The sequence below is a fragment of the Papio anubis genome, chromosome 1, assembly GCF_008728515.1.
Source record: "Papio anubis isolate 15944 chromosome 1, Panubis1.0, whole genome shotgun sequence".
NCBI lineage: Eukaryota > Metazoa > Chordata > Mammalia > Primates > Cercopithecidae > Papio > Papio anubis.
In genome coordinates this window covers 130,246,347-130,263,451 of record NC_044976.1, presented here as the reverse complement: position 1 = coordinate 130,263,451, position 17,105 = coordinate 130,246,347, and the positions used below count along the sequence as shown (strand labels likewise).

General features: G+C 47.6%; 1 protein-coding gene across 12 annotated transcripts; it reads right to left on the bottom strand.

The window, feature by feature from the left end:
• Nucleotides 1–717: 717 nt before the first annotated feature.
• Nucleotides 718–16,538, bottom strand: FCRL6 (Fc receptor like 6). 12 transcript variants are annotated; one of them, XM_021925529.2, is made up of 12 exons: nucleotides 16,191–16,536; nucleotides 14,281–14,321; nucleotides 10,072–10,092; nucleotides 8,239–8,505; nucleotides 7,449–7,733; nucleotides 7,012–7,293; nucleotides 6,478–6,603; nucleotides 3,387–3,452; nucleotides 2,630–2,701; nucleotides 1,463–1,494; nucleotides 1,363–1,386; nucleotides 718–939 (listed from the first exon to the last, which is right to left on the bottom strand). In XM_021925529.2, exons 1-12 carry the CDS (start codon nucleotides 16,208–16,210, stop codon nucleotides 901–903), a joined length of 1,275 nt encoding a protein of 424 aa, XP_021781221.1. In that variant the 5' UTR covers nucleotides 16,211–16,536; the 3' UTR covers nucleotides 718–900. The 12 variants fall into 12 exon arrangements, 11 of the variants coding, with proteins under 11 accessions (XP_021781221.1, XP_021781214.1, XP_031510211.1 ...); XM_021925522.2 differs by having other exon boundaries at nucleotides 1,324–1,386; nucleotides 16,191–16,535; XM_031654351.1 differs by adding an exon at nucleotides 12,545–12,688 and having other exon boundaries at nucleotides 718–1,386; nucleotides 16,191–16,529.
• Nucleotides 16,539–17,105: the final 567 nt, after the last annotated feature.

Genomic DNA, 17,105 nt, shown 5'->3' with positions numbered 1-17,105 from the left:
GTATAGGACATTTACTGTGAATGGAGCTTGCAGGGCTGGGGTTGCTCTGGGTGAGTCAGTGAGTGAGTGGTGAGTGAACGTGAAGGCCTAGAACATTACTGTACACTACTGCAGGCTTTATCAACACTGTATGCTTAGACTACACTAAATTCATGAAAGTATTTTCTTCAGGTCGGGTGCAGTGGCTCATGGCTGTAATGCTAGTACTTTGGGAGGCTGAGGTGGGTGGATCACTTGAGGTCAGGGGTTCGAGACCAGCCTGGCCAACATAGCGAAACCCTGTATCTACCAAAAATACAAAAATTAGGAGGGTGTGGTGGTGCATGCCTGTAATCCCAGCTACTCGGGAGGCTGTGGCAGGAGAATCACTTGAACCCAGGAGGCAAAGGTTGCAGTGACCTGAGATGGCACCATTGCAAATAGTAAATACATAAACCAGTAACATAGTTGTTTGTTATCATTATCAAGTATAGTGTACTGTACATAATTGTATGTGCTATATTTCTATATAACTAGCAGCGCTGTAGCTTATTTGTACCAGCATCACCACAAACGTGTGAGAAATGCATTGTATTATGATGTTAAGGCAGCTATGATATCACTAGGCAGTAGGAAGTTTTCAACTCCATTATAATCTTCTGGGACCGCTGTTGTGTATGCAGTCTATCACTGACTGAAATGCTGTTATGTGGCATATAACTATTTCATATATATATATTTTTTTTCTATTTAAATTTTTAAAAAAAATTTTTAAACTTTTTTTGTTAAAAACTAAGACATAAATAAACACACACATTAACCTAGGTCTACATAGGGTCCGGATCATCAATATTACTGTCTTCCACCACATCATCTTGTCTCACTGGAAGGTCTTCGGGGACAACAACACACATGGAGCTGTCATCTCCTATGATAACAAGGCCTCCTTCTGGATACTTCCTGAAGGATGAGATATATATATATCGGGGGGAAGTAACATGCTTGTATGGAAATAAAATTTCTGTGGCTTCTGTGTCCAGTGTCACTGACTGACCCTAAGTGTGTGTGTTGGTGGGGGTATCTCCCCTCCCATTCCATTGGTTGGTCTTCTGCTAAGAGGAGAACCCAGGGTTCAGGTGCTCCTGACCAGGACAAGGGCTCAGGGGCTCTGTGATGCTGGGTTTGGGAATTGAAGGAGCCCCAGAAAGAGTCGAGGAGCCCGCTGTCCCCCTGAGGAGCACTGGAGACTGGGGGTGGGCGTGTGTTGATAGGAGAACACTGTCACTAGCAGAGAACTTCCTCACAGTCACCAAGGGATTCTTGGAGGGTGTTTCTTATATTCACCTCCTTGGATGAAACCTCACTGGGCTGCAGGCATCTCACCTCTGCATAGATGATAGAACTGTCCTGTGGAAGAGTTGGCTTAGGATGAGGAACCAGATGTAAGACAGCGGGTGAGAAAGGAGCAGGGATCCCAGCTCACCTTTCTCTCCGCGGCAAACTCAGCAGGCCTGGCTGTGGGGAAAGAGTGAGTTCAGGTCAGGTCTCTGTGCTTCACAGCAAGTACATCTCCTTCCCACCCCTCCTGGCTGGTTGTCTTCCTCTAGAGAGCCAGGGAAGCCAGCGGGGGAAATTCCTTTCACTCCTCCTCAATCTGGAATGGGGAGACCTGGGTTCTAGTTCCAGTTGGACTACACACCAGCTGTGTGACCTCAGGTCCTGGGGGAACTGCCCTTCAGTTAAGAGACTCTTTGATTGTTCATTTCCCCTACTGCCATTTATGGGAAGGAGCAGAAACCCTATGCCAATTCAAACCCATTTTTGCAGACTAGGAATTGAACTAGCAGAGCAGATAAGACATTAAAACGACAGCAACAACAAAACTCCCTGTTTTGAACATCTATTACATGTAGACAATTTTTAAGGTTTGTTTCTAGAACCTAGATTCCATTCCTAACAACTTATAGTAATCCTGCAAAGCAGGCATTGTCTCCCCTTTATAGATTAGGCTCAGAGAGGACACCTGACTTGCCAAGTCCACAGTAAGTAAGTACATAGAGTCAGGTTTGAAACTCAGTTCTGAGACTCAGAAACCCAAACTCTTCCCATGATGCCACGTGGCCTATTTCTCTGTTAAAGGACCAGCCTTTCCCCCACCTCTGCCACCTGACTCTGATAGCTGTGGCTGGAGCTCATAGTCTTCTTGACTCCATCTTATAGTGAGGGCTGTCCTGCTTAGACTTAGACTCTGGAGCAAAGGAAGATTACATCATTTTTTCTCTCTTTTCTTTGTCCTTCACATTGCTCAGGAAAGGGCAAAAAACTCCCTGCAGTTATCATGGTAACAGTGGTGGAGGAGATGGTGTTGAGAATGGTGAATGTAGTGGTCATGGTGGTGTCTGTGGTGAGCGTGGTAGTGGAGGAGATAGGTAGTGGTGGTCATGGTAGCATTGATGATGGTGTGAAGGTGAAGGTGGTAGTGAAAGAGGAGATGGTGGTGACAATAATGGAGATAAATACAATGGTCTTGGTGATAGTGGTGGTGGTCACAGTAATGATAAAAGTGGTAATGACAGTGGTAGTGATACTTTCATTGTAGGTCCAAAACTTCTGTTCGTAAAAGTACCATGTTTGGTCTGAGATCACTCACCTTCACTCCTCTTTGAGGTTCTATGCACCACAAAGTAGACAACACCTTCATCTTTCTCTTTCTGGTGATGCACTGAAAGAAGGAATGAGGCTTAAATAGAATCCACCTGACTCTACTACCTCATGCCATAAGTGTCCTGAAGACATGGAGAGAAGCCCATCAGGGGCTCTGTTATGGTGATAAGTGGCAATGGGGGTTGGTCACTAATGTGGGGATAGCTATCATGGCAAGAGGAGTCAGGACCCCTTAGCACTTTTTTTTTTTTTTTTTTTTTTTTTTGCAGCTTCCCTAGCCCTGACACTGTTTAACCCAGAGGTTGACAAACTTTTTCTGTAAAAAAGGTAGTACATATTTTTGGCTTTGTGACCTGTATAATCTCTGTCACCACTATTCAACTCTGTAATATGAAAGCCCTCAAACAAAATAAACAAATGAGCATGTCTGTGTTACAGTAAAACTTTATCTACAAAAACAGGCAGTGTGCTGGGTTTGGCCCATGGGTCATAGGTTTGCCAACCCTTGGTCCAAACCTTCCCTGCCCCGTCTCCTGCAGCCCTGGCTCCCTTCCCACCTCCCTCTCCCACCACGAACTCCATAGCACTCTCTCCTCATGCCCTTTCTAGAAGCTGTTTGTTTTCCTTCCCCAGATGCCTCCAATTCCTGAGACACAGGGCTCAGGAAAGCTCCCTTCTTACTTCCCTTAAGAAGTTCTTCTTGGCCCACATGGGCAGACCACCGTCCTGCTGGAAGTCCTTACCATTGGCATATAGTGGGCACTGCTCTCCACCTGGAGCTGGGGGAGGTATCTGGGATGGAAGGGGCCCTAGGAGATACAAAGGCATGATTCACTGGGTGTCCCTTAGAGGGCAGGTGGGACAGGGGACAGGAAAGCTGTGAACAAGAATGACAGGGAGGCCACTGGAGGTTTGAGGCCAGTTTGATTAGGAGGGCTAATTCACAGGTCTGGACATGGTTGATTTTTCTGGGATGTTTCCTTTGAAAAAATACCCTAGATGGCTCCATGGGAATCATAAACTAGGAGAAAGTAAGGTGAGCAAGAATGGATCACATTTTTGCTCTCCTCCTAGGAGAGGGCCTAGGCTTACCAGTCAAGCTGCTTTTCAGAAGGAAGAAAAGCTAATAACTTTGACCATACACTATATGCCAGACATGGGGCCAGGCAATCCAAATAAAATATAATCTTCCCAGTAAAGCACCTAACCAGTGACCAGCACATAGTTGGATTTCAAAAACACCTCTCTTCCTAATTCTTTGGTATCTAATATTTTTCACAACCATCTTGCAAAGGTTGATATTTTTATCTCCATTTCATAGATGAGGTGACTGGTGCTGGGAGAGGTGACTTATATAAGGTCACAGTAAGTGGTGGAGACAGAATCTTAATCCAGGTTTGTATGCCTTTTCTCCACTAGCACACTGCCTCTGGAACAGCAGGTGCTTCCAGATCTTTAAAGGTAACTCTTGGGATAGGAATTGGGTCACATGTAGATTTTAGAACACTTGGGTCATGCCTGGTGCCCAAGAAATACTCATTACACTAACAGCTAGAAAGCATCAGAATCAGCGGGTAGGATATGTGGAAATGGATTCTCCTGTAAAATCAAGAGGGGATTTATGGAGACTTAGACAGATCCCCAGCGATTAAGCATTTTCCAGTGCTCATTTGTCAGGGCTAAGAAATGAGCCTCAGTTTCTGAGTCTCCATTCAATGAAGAGTTCCATGAGTTTGATAGAACTTTATTTTATGGGATGTGTGACAACAGGTAGTAAAAGGAATGCTTTTAAACAAGCACAGCAGAACCTGTACATGCAGGTGAGTGCTACTTTGAAGTGGACCCCTTGCATGACCATATCCTTGTTCCAGTAACACCATCATTGGTCAAATGTTCTAAAAATTGACTTTGGACATTACATCTGTTGACTGTGTTTGGTGGTGGCATATTTCTCTTTGTTAAAGAACAGCTATGATATTTGGAAATGGTTGTGAGTCTCCCAGAGCTGGATTTGGAGAATAAGGCTATTGATCTGGCTGTTTTTCCTGCGTAGCTATGGAATTGGTCCTGAAAGTGACTTTCTGAGCAATATTCTAGAGAATATTTTGTGCGCCTGAGATTCTGACATATTAAGATCACCACCAGCAGTCCTGTTTGCATGAGAGACAGGCTCCTTAGTAAAATGAAGCCTACCTGCTCCAAGGTTGGCAGTGGGTGTGGTGGTGATGGTCTATAACCTCTACATCAAGAGGACGCTCTTTTGTTCTCTGTGAAAGGCATCTTCTTCTTGAGGATCTTTCAATAGTGGCCACTGTTTCACCATCTTGTTTGGGGCTGGGGAGGGAGGCAGTTGTGCTACATTACTCTGCCATTACTCTGCCTTTAATGCTTTGACTCAGAGGTGAGTGGACAGAAACAGAAACACCTGTATTACTGAGGCCAGGCTAGGCCATTTGGAGGAGACTTCATTAGACACAATGACAGTAGAACTCACAGATCTTTGGTTTGTGGTTCCCTACTTCAGCTGTCTCCCCAATAGCTCTGGGTCTCCTCTCCTTTTCCCCCACTAAGAAGGGATACTTAAAGCAACTCTAGCCTGTAGTGAATCCAAACTCAAGACTAGTGAGAAGGGTAGAGATGGGAAGTTGTATGGACAAAGACTATAAATTCAAAAGGGGAGAGGAAGTTGAAGTCTGGTCCAAGCCCTAACTAGGTGCCTGGTGAGGCAGGGTATTGGACTAGGGCTGGGGAGAGACCCTTTCAGGTACCCTGGTGGATGTAGGAAGGAATGCTTTGAACGTATGACTGGGTGGTCTTCCTTAATTAGCAGGATGGCCTAGCTCCTGGAAAACTCGTCCCAAATTTCTCAACAGAGGGAGCTGCAAGCTTAAATAAGTACATCTGTCTTTGGAGGTCTATGAGAGCAATCACTTTTGTCCCAGACAAGCAGAAAGTAAAAACATTGCCCCTGCAGAGGAGGAAGTGGTGTTGAGTTGAACCTCTGTAGGCAGATTTGAAGCCCTAGGAATGAACCAACACCAGATAGCTTTGGCACTGGTAGCCATTCCTTACATGTGGCCTGAGTCGAGCAAAGGTTAGAGTTGGAATAAACGTGTGGCCACCCAAACTACTTGCTTTGAAAGCCAACATTCATTCTTATGATTGCGACTGAGACAGGAAGAAGAAGAAAGTCTGGAATATCAAAATAAATAGATAACCTGAAATGTCGTTTATCTGATTGTTTTCCTCTACATCAGAATTTTAACCTACCTTTTTATTTTCAGTGACTTTGATTAGAAGCATTAGAGAATGCACAGAGGAGAAAGGGCAGCCTGGGAACCTGCTGGGGCGATCTGCTTAGATTAGAATGAGAATTTACTGAGCACCCACTATGTGCCAGTCTAAGCAGATCAGAGCTCTGCTTAGCAGAGTTCAATGAGAGAGAAAGGAGGAGGTCTTTTTTTTTTTTTTTTTTTTGTCATATTCCTAGCCACAGATTGTCTTTCAAATGTAAAGGATACTGACATACATCACGTTTGGCTTGTAATAGTTCCTTGGTTTATGTTCTATTCATGCCTGAGTGTGCAGTTGTGTGTTTGTGTGCATCTCTGGATGACTGTGAGCGTGTGAGCGAGTGCATGTGTGTATACGTCTTGGAAGCATTAACTGTCCTTCCATGTGCCCCTTTGTGTGACACAGGAAGAGAAGTCCCCCCTCCCACCCCACACCCAGGAGAAGAGAGTGGCTGGCCCTGTCAGATTCTGGCTTTCCAAAGGCTGGGCAGGGCCTCGCACAAGGATTCAGCAGCTAAGAAAGCCAAGAAGAGTTACTGACCAGCTTTTCTCCAGGGTCTCAAATAAACCAGAAGTGCAGCAGCAATGACCATCATGCCAAGCAGGCTCGCAGGCAGCCAAGGAACCAGCCAGTTGCTGCTGGTGGGAGTGGACAAGACTTGAGAACCTGGGAATGGGGAGAAGAAGCTGGCCATGAGCACTGAGGATAAAATTCAGAAATGCATTTCAGCCTGGCATGGAAGAGGCAGAATGACTGGTATTAGAGGAAGCATCTAGCCTGCGGGAGCCTCGTAGATGGGCATGAAGGATGGCTCAGGGGATGGCAGCAAGGATGATGGTGACACCATGAGTGACCAGGTGACTGCTCCCCCCATAATGCTCCCCACTCCATGGACTTCAATATTTCTCTGCCAGGCTCAGTGGACAGATGGACCAATTAAGGTCCGTGCTCGGTCATGCAGTGGCTGCCATGGGTCCAGCACTGTGCCAGGCGTGGTGGGAGGTACACAGAGGGTGAGATCTGACCCCCGTCAGCTTGCTGGGGCTCAAAGCTTTGTTGGAGGACAAAACGCACCCTTCAGAGAGAGCTTCTTGGGCCCACTCCTCTCTCTGGAGACACCGTTCTCAGCCTCGCAGGAGTAGTTCCCAGCATCCTGCTCTGACTTCACTGGGAAGAGGAGGGAGGCGTTTCCACCACAGGGAGCTGAGTGGTTCCCCACAATCTTCTCATCAAGGTAGAACAAGTACAGGATTGGAGGGGAGCCCCTCTGGGCCTCACAGAGGAGCTGCACCATGTCCCCCACAGCAGGGTCAGTGGGTCCGTGGTGCAGAGTGAGCACAGGACGGGACACAGGAGCTGGGATGCATGTGGGGTAGGAGGCTCAGCCTGACCACCCAGGACCCTGGCTCCCTCTTCTCCTGGGGACCTTTCCCCAACTCCTTTCCCCCAAGGGGATCCCATTGCCTGATGCCCAGGTCCCTGGGGGTGTCTCCACTCTCTCGCACACTTACCCTGCACTCTGACCTCCAGCTGGGGGCTCTGCTTCTGGACCTGGCCACCCTCGGGGGCCACCTCACACCAGTAAAGCCCAGAGTCTCCCTCCTTGACTCCTGGGATGCAGAGTTCTGGGTGAGGGCCCCTGTCCTGCAAGGTGTGGCTGTCCTTGTAGAAGGAAAAAAGGAGCCTCAAGGCTGACCTCAGGGGATGCAGCTTTGTCTGACATCTCAGGGTCACCAGGCTACCCTCTCGGGGCTCAGGAGAGGGGGCGGCACTCAGCACAGGAGGTGGGAACAGCTCTGGGGAGATGCAGGCCCAGGGCTCAGGAGGGGAGTCCCGGATGATGAAGCCCCAGGAGGCTGAGGCCTGAGCTTCTACTCATCCCGGGCTGCAGCCTGGGGACACCGATGGGAGGCAGTTTGATCCCCAGGACCTGTCCTCCCGTCCTCATCTACAAGCTCTGAAATGACTCCCACACAGCCAGGTCCTTCTGGAATCTTAGAAGTCAGAGGCAGAGGGGCCCTTCGAGGTCCTCTAGTCCACAGAGGGGAAGGGTGAGCCTGGCTCTTCCCAGTGCCCCTGTTCCAGGAATCTCCCCACTCCTTCCCCTGGCTCCATATGTGCCCCACAGTGGGGAGAGGGGAGTATTGAGACAACATCTTGGGAAACCTCAGGGCCCCATTCATGGGCCCAGCATGAGGGGCAGCCAGAGACGGGGGTCCTGTCCAGAGAGCTACTGGCCTCTAGAGACGGGATCCTTGAGTGGCACCTCCTGCCCCACAAACTCCCAAGCTGGTGACTTACCTTGGACTTGAACCATGGCAGTCTCTGAAGTTGGTGTGAATATCTGTGGAATATACATCACCTGCCCAGTGCAGCTGTACTGGCCACGGCTCTGCACTGTTGCTGCTCCCATGGACAGAGTCTGGCTCTCCTTAGAGAAATGAAGGAATTTTCCATCTCTGTAGAACTTCACCTGAGACAGTGGTGTATTCTTCCGCCCCTGACATTGCAGAGTCAGGGCATCTCCTTCAAACACAGGGTTTGGCCAGGCTTGGAGGTACAGCCAGGCTGCGAGACAGAGGAACAGGGCAGCCCTGGAGTTGCAGGTCCCATCGGTCACTTCTCTCTCTCTGTCCCCCAGCCTAAGGCCTCCCTCTGGGGATGGAGGCCCTTGGATGGCACCAGTGCAGTGTCACTGTCTCCAGTCTTTCATGCCGACCAGAGAAGGGCAGGACCTGGACTTCCTTTACTCCTTTTCCTTCCTTTCCTTCTTCTCTCCTTCCTCTTCCCTCTTTCTCTTTATTCCTTTCTCTTCCCCTCCCCTTCTCTCCTCTCCCTGTGTCTTCTCTCTGGCTTTCCTCCCACCCACCCTCCTTGTCTTCCTTTATATTGCACTTTCCTGTCTGCCTTGCCAAGCTTGGCTTAATTGCATTCATTCTGTTCATTGTCTTGCCTCATTCCTCCTGATTCAATTCCCTCCAGCCTAGATTGGCTTCTCCTCCTCTGGCTACCTAATGTGACACTTTCTGCAACCTTCACTTCTGTTAATAGCAGCATCTGTGTTCACCAGAAAGCAGTTGGTGGGGAGTGTTGGAGGTGCCACAGCCTGAGCTCTCTCCCTCCTGCCTTCCTCATTGGGCTTCTCCAGGCCCAGCCTCCATCTCTACCTCAGCAGGGCATTTCATCTTCCACCACTCTCATGGAAGGGATTTGTTCTCTCTGTCTCTATTCCTAAAATGTATTCTGTGCCCTGATGTGAGCAGGAGAAGAGCTCCCAGGGATCCACTATCACCTGCAGGGCAGCAGCATCATTGCCTGCAGGGCAGGCTGAGCCTGTCCTCAGTCTGTATCTGTCCCCAGGCTGTATCATATCTTTGATAAGCCAGACACCCCCATTCCCAGACAGCCTTCTGAGCCATCCTGATGGCTTGAGACTAATGAAGAGTAACTGTTAGGGAGCCTCAGCATATCCTGCTCTTGTCTAGATCTTGTGGATCCTTAGGACCCACTCTCCTCACCCTGGAAGAAATGATGCTTACCGCATTACTGAATGGCAAGCCTTGCTTCCACTACTGCTTTTCCTAACAGCACTAAGTATTGGTTTGAATTATCTCCCCCTGGAATCACAGGGTATGTCCTTGGAGGTCAAGATTTCATAGATCAGAATTTTTTCCTGTTTGACAGAAAGCTCCATGGAGGTCAGTGTCACTGAATGGGCTGGAGGGAAGGGGATCTGAGGAAGGAAGGAAGGCTGATCAGCAGACAAATGTACCTGCTTCTCTGAACATAAAAGGAAGGAAGGGAGTCCCAGTCTTGTTGAGTTGAGAATATAAGAGCTCCAGAACCACATGGAGAGAAGACAGAGGCCATAGCCACTTTTAAGGGTATAGGATAGAGGCCTAGAACCCCACTGCTGAGGCTTGGGTCACCTTGGGACTACCCTTGGCCTTAGACTAGTGGAGTTCCAGGTTCCTCCTTTTCCTGGGAACTGGCCAAGACACCTGAGGAAGGGGCCTCGTCTGGTGCTGCTCTGCAGATGTTTCTGGGGGATCCCATGGCACTGTCCTGTTCCCATCCAGTAAGTTGTGGCCCATAGACATACTTTGAATTAGAAGAGACATGGACACAACTTACCAGTTTTCCCAACACAGGGAACTGCAAGATAACAAAGTAACATAATTAGGTTAAGTAGCAAAAAGAGCTTTCTGACAAGGAGGCCTGTCACTTCAGCAATTGGGACTTACACCCATTCAACCAACCACCCAGCCACCAAACCGCCCATCCACCCATCCACCCAACCATCCAACCATCCAGTCACCCAGCCATCCTATCATCCAACAACCCAATCATCCAACTATTCAACCACCTAACCACCCAGCCACCAAACCACCCATCCACCCATCCGCCCAACCATCCAACCATCCAGCCACATAGCCACTCAACCACCAAGCAACCCAGCCATCAGACATCCAACCATCCAACTACACAGCCACCCAACCACCCAGCCACCCAGCCATCCCATCATCCAACAACCCAACCATTCAATTATTCAACCACCCAACCAGTCAGCCACTTGACTACTCAATGTTTATGGTGGACCTACTCCCTAGAACTCTTTGCTCTATCTCAGTTCAAATATTGCCTTCTCAAACACGTCTTCCCTGAGACTCCAATCAGAAGAATTTTCCCCAGTCACTAAAACAATGCCCCATTGTATTATCATCAAAGCACTTATCACTATTTGAATTTATCTTATTCATTAAATTGCTTACATGTTATCACCTGTCTGTCTGTCTAGAATGTAAGCTCCACATTAGCAGGGACTCTGCCTATCTTACTCATTACTATATTTCTATGCCTAGGACCTGTGCCTGGAACACAGTCTGCACGAATGCTTTCCTTTGCATCCAGTTGTATGAGGTGGGGAGCAAAAAGTAGAAGACACAGGACTAGACTCTTGCACGAATGTGCCAGAGAACCCATATAGCAAGGGCAGGGCCTGATTCTTGTGGTCCCATCTGTCCACAGAACTCTGGTGAAAAGGGTACAGAAGTGATCAGACTGAGGAGGCCACGTCCCCTGAAAGAGCAATCATCAAAGGATGTGAGACATTGTCAGGCAGCACAGATGAATAAGAGAACTACAAATAAACTGGATGCATCCCACATCATGCTTGCATCTTGGATGTGCTGCATTCATCCTTTTAAATGAGTGGTGTGAGAATAGGTAACCTGGGAAGAGAGGCCAACTCACAAAATGATGACAGATATGGTTAGGTAGGTTTGAATAACCCAAGTAATGGAAGACTCGAAATTGAAGGTCACAGCTGGATATGAAGCAGTGAAGAATCTTCCGGACGTTGGGGCAAGGTGTGAAACAATGAATGAATGTAGGGCTGAGTGCAGTCAGTCCAGCCAATCCTCATACATTTATTTGTGTCCTTCATTGCTGACATGTCCTAGGTATTTTGCATAACACCAAGAAAATGCAAGAATGGCCTTGGGAGGGCTGGGTGAAAACCCTCTAAGAGCAGATGTTTGGCTCTGTCACATGGTGTCATCTTTGTTTTCTACAATACTTTGGACACAGATGGAATCTTTCAGCTCTATTCTCTATTCAGCTCAGGGTCAGCTCAGTCATAAGTTCTCAAGAGTGTGCAGAACAATGAGTCTCTTCCTCATCATCCCTCCATTTCCACCCCAACCCCCATCTATGAGCTTGGTGCAGTGGAAAGCATGCAGGATTTGGAATCAGATGACCTGGACTTGAGTCATGAATGTGACTCTTTCTGTATGACCTTGAACAAGTTGTCTAAATTCCAAGAGCCTTCAATATCTCGTTCTGTCATATCACATAATAGAAATGATAATAGTCATTTTTTTTTTCTTACAGTATAGTTGTGAAGGTTATATTGACCCACTGCCTGGGAAAGTGGTTACTACACTAACTGAAAGCAGAAAGGCGGCCTGACCTCAGAGTGATAGAGACCTTACTCTGTAGTAAGGTCTTCCTTCCCTTCCCCTCCTCACTGGAAAACAATTTTGCAGCTACAAAGTGCTAAACAAGCAGAGTTGAGGCCACTGAAGCCAAAAACAAGACAGAAGGCACCCAGGAAGCATAGATGCACTTAAAATGAGCTCATGCCCCCAAATCCCGATGACTTGCTGCCCATGGTACTGCAAGATCTTGGAGGTGGGATTACAAACTTGCTTTCTGCAATCAAAACAGCAGCCAACTGGGAACATACACAGTGGGTGACACCTGCTCACAGCAGTTTCTGCAATGAGGGCCCAGGGACCTCCATCAGCCATATAGGCCAAAGATGAGGTGACAGTATAATGAGGTGGCCGAGAGCTACTGTCAAACCAAGTTCCATAATAGAGTTCCAAAAAATGAAGGCAGCAGCCCCTGCCAACTCTAGGAGCAGGATAATTTCCTCTTAGAGTTTCTGAGGGATCGGGAGATATTTATCTGGGAAAGATACAACAGAGGAGAGACACAAAATACTTGGTGGGCTAAGCTTAAAAGAAGGGAGCGACTTATTCTGAGTTACTTTATAGGACAGAAATGGAAACTAGAGGGATCAGGGAGGCAGATTTCAGCTCACCATGAAGAACTCTCTCACCACTGAGCTCTACCACTGTGGAACAGGGTGCTGTGCCAAGCCGCAGCAGTCACATTGCTGGGAGCGCTGTGTGGGACCCCATGACACCTCCTATGGACGCTGTGGGAGTATGCAGGGAGCAGGCTCCTGTGGTAGGAGGGAAGTTGGCTAATGTTCAGCTCAGAAGAAAATTAAGCTTAATTTCCCAAACTTTAAGTACATATTTCACGTTCAGCCAGGTCCCAGCATCCTCAATGTCAGGGTTCCTTTCCTGCTGGAGTCCTGACAGCCAATAATAGTAATAGCCACCAATTTATTATGACCACACCCTGCTCTTGAGAAAGGAAACAGCAGCTCTACATGATACATGTTTCTACACACCCAGCCGCAGGGTCTGTGATTTAGGCTGTTTTTCTGGGGTCCCTGATCATCACATGGGACCAAATGTGCTGGTGCTGGGTTCTCCATTACACTGTGCACCAGTCAGCCCATCACTGACTCCCTTCCTCTCCTCCTTTGCTGTCTGTCATCCTTGTCCTGGGTTCCAAGCTGGAACACTCTCAGACTGTATCTAGACAACTCCAAGGGCTGTTCCTTTTACAAGGTAGTGCCATTTGCTCCTGTGAGTCTTGTGCCTGGAGTATATCCAGGCACTGCCTCAGTGTGAGCGTTAGACCTTTCCATTTGTCCAAATGGCCATTCATAAAACACACAGAGTAACACGCTACGCTGGAGAAGGAACATTGACTGGAACAGGCATTTTCCTCAAAGGGTCAAATTCTCACAAACTCTGTCCAGGAAGAGGTTATATTTAGGAACAGTTTTGCTTTTCTAGTTCAATGAAAACAAACAGCAAACAAGCTATTGGGACCAAGAATTGAAAAGTAGGTCCACTTGGAAACTGTAAAGTGAAACAAAATATATGCACAAATTATTTCTTTTAGGTATAAGGGGGGTGATACTGGCTGAGACTGAGCTGGGTCTGGGGGAGCCCAGTCACCCTCCTCGTGCAATCCTCCACCCTTAGACCAGCTCCCTCAGTTACAAGTAACCTGCATGAGGAGGAATGGAGAGAAGAGAGAGAGGCATGGATCAGATAATGAAGCTGATTCTTCAGACCAGCCCCATGGGTCTGAAACAGCCTCCAACAGAGAGAAGATGTACGCGGAAGAGAGACGGTCAATTTGAAAAGGGCTTTGGTTACTCAGGGCACAGGCCTTTCAACCAGGTGAGAGGTCTGATCATTGTTAAGTGGTTCTAAGAAAATGCTGAGGCTCCATAAAAATATGTCACCCTGTAAAATTCCACCTCCCATTGCTGAGCAAAGCGTCTGGGACTGTTATCCCTCATTTCCCTGACTCCTGCCGTGTCGCCCCCAGCGGCCTCTTTCCCTTCTGTAACTTCAATTTCCTTTTGAGACAACTATTATTAGTATTTTAACCTGATATCACAAGGTAGAAATGTCATTGGGAAGTTAGGGGACCTTGTAATGTGATTTTCTGCCTCCCTAATTTATCTCTGACGTATCAAAGGGCTGCCCTGCCAATGACCCAGGACAATGGGATAGGAAACACTGAGGAGTTTCTCCTACCCCAGTGCCCATCTCTCCCAAGCATGCCCAGGTGCACGCACCTGTCTTGAGCTCCGGCCACAAACCCACTGGAATTGGAAAAGGTGTCTCAGGGATGACTTATGGTCCTTAGTGCTCTAGGAGGGGATGCCCAAGCTGGTTGACTTACCAAAGAGCAGCACAGCCGTCCAGAGCAGCATGGGGCCTGTCCTGGCACAGAGGAGGGAACACAGGTCAGAAATAGGCTGGGCGAAGCTGGCAGAGAGCAGTCAGGCCTCAGGATCGAAGGTGGGTGAGTGACCTAAGCTGGGTGGTGCTATAGCTTGATAGTTGAAATAGGAAGTGGGGAAGAAACTTACAAAGCTCTAATTGGTATTTCTTCTTTGGCTGAAGAAGTATTACATGAATAAATTTTCTTGAACACTAAACATGAAGGAGTCAGTAAGTCACTAATAAATCCCTGACATTTTCTGTGGCTTCAACAAGCCTATGCCAGGGAACTAGGATGGAACATGGTTACGGGACACCTCCACTAGAAAGATCCAGAGACGGCCCGAATTTGCTTGTCCTCAGCATCATTCAGCCTGGGAGGCAGCGCAGCACTGGAAAACTAAGATCATCCACCCCTTGACTCCCAAGCGACCTCCCAGCTTCCGAGGCGCTCCTATCTCCAGCGGTAAATGTTTGTGGACGCTGCAATGCGATGGAGAAGTGGAGCCCTGAGGACAGTTCACAGGATCCTCAGTTCAAGAAGGAATCAAGCATCGATGAGTATGGAGTAGAACACAGATGGAGCTTCGGAATCTGAGGCTTTTGAGACTGTCAGGTATTATTTTGAGAAGAACTCTTCCTTAAAAGACACCATTAAGAAAGGGAATAGACGAGTTGTGGTGTGATGAGATAGTTTAAATACATGCGGCTGACAAAGGGCCCACATAAGAAATATAAGAATTTCTGCAAGTCAATAAGAAAAAGACAGACAAATACTAGAAAAATGGGCAAAAATAATTGGATAAGTACTTCACAGAAGCAGATATCCACGTGTCAGATCAACATAGCACAAGGAGCTTGATATCATAAATCACTGGGGGAACGCAAATTTAAACCACAGTAAGATACCACTACACCTTCCGTAAGAATAAGGGAGTGATACCGGCTGAGACTGAGCTGGGTCGGGGGGAGCCCAGTGACCTGCCCCATGCAATCCTCTCCTGAGTATTGGTGAGGATGTGAAGAAACTAGAACTCTTGTACACCACCAGTGGGAATACAAATAGTACAGTCACTAGAAAATGGCTTGGCAGAATCTACCAAAACTAAACACAACGATCCCTGATGGTTCAGCATTTTCACTCTTGGGTAGATGTTGAACAGAAATGTATACATACAGGCATCAAAAAACATGCACACGAGTGCTCATAGCAGCATCATTTGTAATAGATACAAACTGGAAATTATTCAATGTTCCCTCAACAGAGAAAGAGGTCCCACATTCCCATCTCCTCTGTGGACAGAACATGAGAGTTTGTGGTGAAACACGGAGTCAGGCAAAATACTAGGAAGCATTTTCTTTCTTTCTTTCTTTCTTTCTTTCTTTCTTTCTTTCTCTCTCTTTCTTTCTCTTTCTTTCTCTTTCTTTCTCTCTCTCTCTCTTTCTCTTTATTATTTAGAAGGAGTCTCGCTCTGTTGCCCAGGCTGGAGTGTAATCTTGGCTCACTGCAACCTCCGCCTCCCGGGTTCAAGTGATTTTCCTGCCTCTGCCTCCCAAGTAGCTGAGATTACAGGCATGAGCCACCACGCCCGGCTAAGCATTTTCTTATGGTAAAGTTATTCCTGGAAATCTTTAAGTGAGAAGTTCTACACATGGAATTTGATGGAATTTGATGTGCTTATTCCTGAGGCCAGGGATGGAGAGAGAGAATTTTCTAAGTTTTCTTGCCCTAGATTATCTGATTCAGTAGAAGTGGGAAACTAATTTGACACTGCCAGGCATTTTTTTTTTTTTTGGTGACTCAGTTGTTTAGGAAAGGGGTAAAAGTAGTGAGGAAGTAAAGTAGGAAGTAGATCTCTTGTCACTCACCTAAAGATGGCAACATTCATACATTTTCCTCTATCGTTCTCTTTCCAACAGATCTCCTGAGTTGTCTCCAGCTTCGTTCAGCTGCAGGTCCTGTGGTTGTGTGGAGGCCCTGCAGGGCAGCAGCTGGGGCAGGAGAGAGAGGGGATAACCGCAAGTGGTCTAGCTTGCAAACACCTACGGTGGTTTGCACACAGAATGGTTGACGCCTCTGCCCTGGCAACTTCTGCTTTCACTGGGTTCTAGTGGCATGAGAGCGTGAACTGCATCTGACCTTTCACACTTCCCTTGCAGAGTGAGATGCTATTGCGCCTTCAGAGGTATTGGTGAAACCAGCTCTCTGAGCTGAGCTGGCTGCATGTCATTCCCTTGGGGATGAAGGTGACCCTCGGGGAGCAGCAACAGGGCTGCTGCCCAGGTTAGGAATCTTCCAGGACTCAGGCTGACCTTGAACTGATAATGGGATGGGTTAGCGGAGATATTAAAACCCATGATACTAACACTAATACTCTAAGGGAATTCAGGGGCTAAAAGGAGGTGGGAGGAAAATAGAGTGTGGATGAGGATCCAGAAGAGGAGCCAGAAGAGGCTCCAGGCCCAGGTGCTCTCATCGCTCAGAGTCAGTTGTCAGGGCGGCATTAGTCAGGGACAATGGCCGTTGGGGAATAGGATAAGTCATTGCAGCTCCCAGAGGCGAGAGGGGAGAGCAGGAGAGCTTGGGGTAGGGGGACAGCTCTGCATGGTAGGCCCTGGAGCCCAATATCTGCGCTTGAATCCTCATTCTGGATACGAATCTGGTGAGAGACCCTGGGTAAGTTTTTAACCAGTCTGTTCCTCAGGGTCCTTATCTTTAAAGTGGATAAATAATTATACCTGCTTCATAGGGTTGTTATGAAGGTTAAACAAGATTAAAAACAT

Bases quoted from the DNA above. Each gene is read 5' to 3' on its own strand.
- FCRL6 (XM_021925518.2), bottom strand. From the start codon at position 16,210: ATGAATGTTGCCATCTTTAG. The intron at 7,294-7,448 runs GTAAGTGTGCGA...CATGCATCCCAG, and splicing joins GCTGGAGGTCAGAGTGCAGG to CTCCTGTGTCCCGTCCTGTG. The intron at 1,387-1,462 runs GTGAGCTGGGAT...ACTCTTCCACAG, and splicing joins AGTTTGCCGCGGAGAGAAAG to GACAGTTCTATCATCTATGC.